Below are 6800 nucleotides of genomic sequence, written 5' to 3'. Positions count from 1 at the left end.
AAGGACGAATTATTTCAGATAACATGTATACTATAGAATCGACACGGAGAACATACGCCTCTCCCAGGGCTCGAACCCACGACCCCGCGATCCGTAGATCTGCGCTTTCTCTATTGAGCTAAGCGGGCGGGCTTTACACTTAAGAGAATTTTATAAACGATATAATTTTGTAAGGCGTTTCTGTAGTAAAATGGAAAATATCGTCGTTAAACGTTTGAACGTTTTAACGCATCAAAACACTGAATAATGACGTCTCAAATGACCTCACCTACACCATATGAAAATTCAATGCCAATATGGAAACATATTGACCTTTTTGATTGCAACTTAACGGGGTTTAAAAAGTAATTTGTTATAAAATAGGAAAAACAAAAAGACACAAAATCTTACAACGTCTGTAAATAGCATCCCAAATAACTGTCAGGTTCTGATAAACATTGTAGCAGATGTGTTTCTATTAAATTTCAAAACAAAATCTAAATTTCAATAATAGAAGTTAGAAGAAATGTTCACCTACAATATGATAACGGTATCTTGCTAAGGAAATTTATTGACTACTGACTGCGTCTGCATGACCAAACAGTCCAGCAATTCTGCTGAATCCCATTATGTGTAACACGTGTTACATCCCCATCTGAACGAGAGAATTTAGTAATAAATATCGTCCCTAATTCGAAAAATATTTGAAAGGCTAATAATATTATGATATATAGCTGCTTTAACTCATTAATACACATGGGCAATAATATTATAATACTATGTCGTATTATTTTGTTTTTAAACAGATATATAGTGTACCATAAACCATGTCGGACCAGCGGACTGTTGTTATTGCTATTGAAGATAGTGAGCACTCTTCGTATGCTTTTGACTGTAAGTAGGTTATTATTACTCTTATGACCTGGGAACACAATTGTAAATAGACTACAAGCGTACTCTCGCTGCTAATTGGCCAGTGTTTTTCAATCACTCGCACATTAATTAGCAATGATATTAGATATAACAAGTCATGAAACATCCACTACTCATTCTACTTGGACGAGTGGCTAAAGTCACTGACTTCGAAGCATTTGCAACCTCACCACTGCGGGTTTGAAACTTCCCTTTGGGTGTGCATTTCTTTCATGTGAGGACGACATCCAGTTGCTTGTGGAATGTCTGTGGTTCTACCAATGTGCCAGTACAGGCCTAAATAATTCCTGGAGGGGCACCCTGAGTCTTCTCCCGCCATAAAAAGCCGGAAAGTCGCCATAACTTGCATAATTGTGTTGCTGACATATGACGTTAGACCCAGCAAAACAAAACTTACACCATCGTTTTACATATCTAAGCAAGAGACACCGTACACCATTTTATCTGTCTGTGTCACACTTTGCGAACAACATGTATATTTATGACTGTACTCATGACAGCTGAATAATGGTGTATTGATACATCGACAAATTTGAAACTCATTATATTCAAGGAGGAAAATAATGGAAATATGACTTTTATTGTTGGTGTTCAGCCAAATGCAATAAAACATTTTACATGAGGTTATATATGATTTAATGTATCTATCCTTGTCAAAAATAAAACAAGAAATAGTTTATCCCAAACAGTGATTTGTCGTTGAATAAAATCACTGTTTGGAGTTGAGATGTGCAACTCGAGTGATATAATAATATGCATTTGAATGAGAATGAAATTATCCAAGAAGAAATCCCTGTGAGATATTATTATTTCCATCCTAACATGATATCAAGGATTAGTGTCTGCATTTTTGACGACTCTCACCATATATCCTATTTGTGTGGTTTTCTTTTCCAGCAAACCGCTATAACGTTTGACTCTATGGCGAAATTATTGTCACGTACCTAGAGTGATTTTTTGCATAAAAACACAGTTTCCGTCATCTTTGTCTCATAGTAAAATAAATCGGATGGTATTAGACTATCAGTTTAATAAAGTATTCCCACATGTTATTTAACAATCTGTTTTACTACTGTTTTGACACTTCATTATAATGTCAATTTCAGTTTACGTTGACAATGTCCACAAGCCTGGAGATCGTATTGTTCTTGTCCATGTGCCAGAGTATAGCAGTGTTATTACAGACTGTAAGTTATATTAGTTCCATTTTAACGTACAATGTAGCAGAATATTGAATTCCTGCAAGCCAGGAGACTGTATTTTCTTGTGCATGTGACAAAGTATATTAAAGACTGTAAGTTCCGTCATTGCTGAACTTGCCCAACACGTGGATGTGCATACGACTAACAAACACACACAGGCACGTACGTACGCACACACTAACCAATCAATTGTATTTGATATGTCTTTGAACGTATACTAGTATTTTGCCCTTTAAAAGTTGTCAATAATGTAGGGAGAAAAAACTCTCAGTGAAACTCAGAATTTAAGGTTTAGGAGTATATCACCAAAACACAGAAATATTTTATAAACGAATAACATCGTTACCAATATTTTACTTAACCATTACATGTTCTGCCGTACTGTCCCGTACTGAAAATATTCTGAAAAAGTTGTCCCCCTTTGAAAATGAATGCCATTTGTAAAGAAATAAAAATAAACAATTGCTGAAAACTGTGTTCCACTTAATTATGTAAAATTTCAACACTCGCATGCGATTGCAAAAGAATCAAAACTAACATGTGTAACAGTTCTTTGAAAATTGTGAGTTTTTGAAGGCGTTTGACTGCCCGGAAGTGGGTCCCATTTAGGAAGTCTTTTTTTCGGAATTCAATGTTTATTTTAGTATACTGACACTTGTTGTGTTGTTTTTGTAATGATAGCGTGTATATTACTTATATTACTCTACAAAACAAGTGTCAGTATACTGATATAAGCATTGAATTCCGAAAAAAGAACTGTTTAAACAGGCCCCACTTCCAGACAGTCAAGCGCTTTTAAAAACTCACCATTTTCAAGGAACTGTTACACATGTTTGTTTTGATGCATTTGTAATAGTGTGCGAGTGTTGAAATTTCACATAACTAGGTGGAACACAGTTTTCAGCGATTGTTTATTTTTATTTCTTTACAAATGGCATTCATTTTCAAAGGGGGACAACTTTTTCAGAATATTTTCAGTACGGGACAGTACGGCAGAACATGTAATGGTCAGGTAAAATATTGGTAACGATGTTGTTCGTTTATAAAATATTTCTGTGTTTTGGTGATATACTCCTAAACCTTAAGTCAAATCGTCTTTTTTTCTCGCAGAATTGTTTGCGCAATAAAAGTGCAAAAAAGATAATTCAATAGGACTTTTAAATATAACAGTCGAGATAATCTTATTTAAAGTCATTAGAATATCTTTAGAGGTTATAGAAACATACAGTTAAACTTGTTAACCCATGATTGTAATCGATAATATTTCCCCTTGTATATTGTTTCTTCAAACGATTATGTAGCATATACGAGCACCTGTCCTTTCTTTCCGTTTATACTAAAAAGTCCCAAAATAAGTAATTAATCACATTCCAGATTTCATTATAAATCAATTACCTTATGCAAATACTGTTTAGTGTTTAAGAAATAATGTATAGAAAAACCGTGTTTTAACGTTATTAATACACAAAAGGAGGTTAGCCCGAGTAAATTATTCTGCCGACGTATAACCGATTTTGAGTGTATTAATTTAAGTAAAACACGATCTTTCTATACATTACTTCGATTCTATTATGCACTTTATCTAAAACAGTAGAAAAATAAAGTAGCGCTCTTTATTGTTCGCAACAAAATCGTTGACTCATCGCACGTTAATGTGACGTCATTTAAGCGTAAGGGTGTTTTAACAGAAACAAGAATAATAGAATTGTATTTATTCTATGCGTCCTTTAAACCGGTGTACACACAGGTTTACTCATATTCAACAACAAATATAGTTTGTGAAAAGATCCTTTGGAAGGATAACACGCAACCAAGTACAGTGTAACTTCCGAAAACCGAACGACCTCGGGAACAAAAACAATGCAACATAATATCAGACTCAATTTGACTGTTCATGAGAGGTCTTGAAATGTGGAAACCCATAACGCCCCAATAGCATAGGCTTTAGCAGAATTTTATCATGATAGTTAAATGAATGCAGTTCATGATCCCAAAGGATTAGTTAATATAACAGCACTTTTACCAAGTACGAGAAGATTTTTTTTACAGCCGCCACTCGACACTAGAACGCAACCAATCAACATAAAAGCGGACTCGGTTTCACTGAGGCTGTTATTGAGAGATAATGAATAGTCTGTGTTCAGACCCTGTGTTTTGTTCACAAAACTAAAAAAAAAAAGATTATCTAGTCGGTAGCCAGACTAGATAACGACATATGAAATACCCGTCACGCACCCGTTCACCGGCTTAACTCTTACACTCTTACCTAAAAATCTTGAAATACATTTTGCTATTTCATGAAATATTACTTTTGTTACAGCGTCTTTGTTAACAAACACAGAGATACTTGCGGAGTTACTGAAAGTAACGGAAGAGAAAACTCAAGAATTGGTAGAAAAATATGCTTTGAAAATGGAAGAACTGCGGGTAAGTGATTCAGTACAAACTACTTATCCTGGTGTTTAAAGGTATATTGATCCAAATTTCACAATTGAAAATATCAGGTATTGCTACATATATATTATAAAAATATATAATCAATGTTTATGTTTATGTGTATCAACAGTACTAAGCATAAGGCTTTAAATAACACAAATTACCACCTCGATAACCTAGTGGAAGAGCGTCCGCTTCGAGTGCGGGAGGTCGTGGGTTCGATGCCCGGTCGCGTCATACCAAAGACGTGAAAAATGAAAAGTAGCTCCCTTGCTTGGCGCACAGCATTAAAAGGGGAAAGTAGCCTCTTCTCTCATACCCTGGTGGCGATGGATTCCATCAGGAATGAGGTGCCGAGAGTGATTAATATAAGGTGTAGAACTTCCTTCAAAATCGACCTAAAACAACTTATGTATAAACTAAATAACTCTCGATAAATGTGTAGTTAAACACAGTGCAAATAAGTAATACCACTAAAAATCTGGTCGATTTTTACTGCATAATATTAAATAAGGAATGTAGCTTCAACATTTGAAGTAAATATCAGAAAATAAAATATTTTAACGAAAGATGGGCATTGATAAAATATCTTAATGAAAGATGGACATTGAATATCTTTATAAACAATGTCTACAAAACATGGTTAAAAGCAATGTACTGACAACGCATCCCAATCCACTAGGGGAATAAGTCTTCTTTATTTCGAAAGACGGTAGAACGAAGTCGATTTGTCATAATAATAGAGTTTCTTTTATCAAAACCTGTGGGAACAAAACTTTGTTTTTAGTATTAACTGTATTGTTCTTAAATATTTTCCCATTAATTCATACAACTACTGTACATGTAGGTACATCATAAAACCCGCAAAGAAAAACACTAGCAATGCCTGATCATGTATTTGTTTTGCAAGTTAGTTACGTCTTTAACCTTAAACCCTGCTAAATTTCTAAAATGGACTGGTATATCATTCAACTTGGGCAGTATACCATTTATTATTAGAAGGGATGTTTACTGAAACTTTACTGACTAAATCGCGAACAGTGCAGACCAGGATCTTGATCTGCACTGCTCGCAGAATCACTTGCCGGCAGCAAACTAAAGGTTAACAATTTTCTCTACCTCTGATTCGTGTTGCTTACTCATTGAAAACAGAACAGTGTCGTATAATTTAGAATAGTGTTTGTTACACTAATAGAGAAAAGATGTCGGAACTATAGAAAAAAAATCCTCAAATTAGCTATATTCACGTCAGTGTTGCTTACTCATTGAAAACAGACCAGTGTCGTATAATTAATAGTAGTGTATAGGTATGTTGCATTAGTAATGAAAACATGTCGGAACTAAAGAAAAAAACACCCCAAATTAGCTATATTCATGTCAGCATCCCACAATAGATATTACCGATGATTCGATATGTATAAGTATACAAGCTTCAATCTGTTTCTATAAAATCATTTACGATCTTCACGATTTGCTCACCAAACGTGTTCTTTTTTATATATCTCTATATAGGTAAGTGGATCCGTAAAACAACAGACCGGGACGCCAGGGAAGGCAATTGTAGAAGCTGTAAAAGAAGAGAGAGCAGATCTGTTGATTTTAGGGTCAAGAGGTCGAGGATTTATTCGCAGGACGTTTTTAGGAAGCATTAGTGATTACTGTCTCCACCACTGCAATGTCCCTGTAATAGTGTGTAGACATAAGAAATTTAAATGTTCTCAGGACGAACGTAAACAATGATTACGAAAGACTTGTTCATCACAGAACACACTAATTCAAAACAGTCTAGAAGGATTAACGTAGCAGGCGCCTCGGTCGATATTCCTTTTTAAAATGCAGCTATAAAGACTATTTATCAGACTGTTTGAATGAGATACATTTTGTATATTTTTCATATCTAATAACTTACTCACGTACTAGGTTGTATATTCATCCCATGCATAATTACTATTTAAGAATAGACTCGTTTTATGCGCGAGGCGATAATGCTATGGAGTACCATTTGGGTCGAAAGTTTCCAGGTACCACAGGTAGTAATAAAATTATACCTGCAGGTATAAAAATTGTACCCGCGGGTATAAAACTGTACCCGCGGGTATAATTTTACACCCGCAGGTATAAAATTATACCCGCAGGTACAAAATTATACCCGCGGGTATAAAAATTATACCTACGGGTATACAAATTGTACCTGCGGGTATAATTTTATATCCGTAGGTATACTTTTATACCCGCAGGTATACTTTTATA

The 6800-nt window shown here is 34.9% G+C and overlaps 1 protein-coding gene across 1 annotated transcript; it reads left to right on the top strand.

The window, feature by feature from the left end:
* Nucleotides 1-806: 806 nt before the first annotated feature.
* On the top strand, nucleotides 807-6528 carry LOC123533109 (universal stress protein Slr1101-like). Its single transcript, XM_053520437.1, has 4 exons — nucleotides 807-873; nucleotides 2019-2099; nucleotides 4435-4541; nucleotides 6063-6528. The coding sequence occupies exons 1-4, from the start codon at nucleotides 807-809 to the stop codon at nucleotides 6288-6290; spliced, it is 483 nt and encodes a 160-aa protein (XP_053376412.1). The 3' UTR covers nucleotides 6291-6528.
* Nucleotides 6529-6800: the final 272 nt, after the last annotated feature.

The sequence above is a fragment of the Mercenaria mercenaria genome, chromosome 12, assembly GCF_021730395.1.
Source record: "Mercenaria mercenaria strain notata chromosome 12, MADL_Memer_1, whole genome shotgun sequence".
NCBI lineage: Eukaryota > Metazoa > Mollusca > Bivalvia > Venerida > Veneridae > Mercenaria > Mercenaria mercenaria.
Note: the sequence above shows the minus strand (reverse complement) of the source record. Positions and strands in the feature narration are given on the sequence as shown.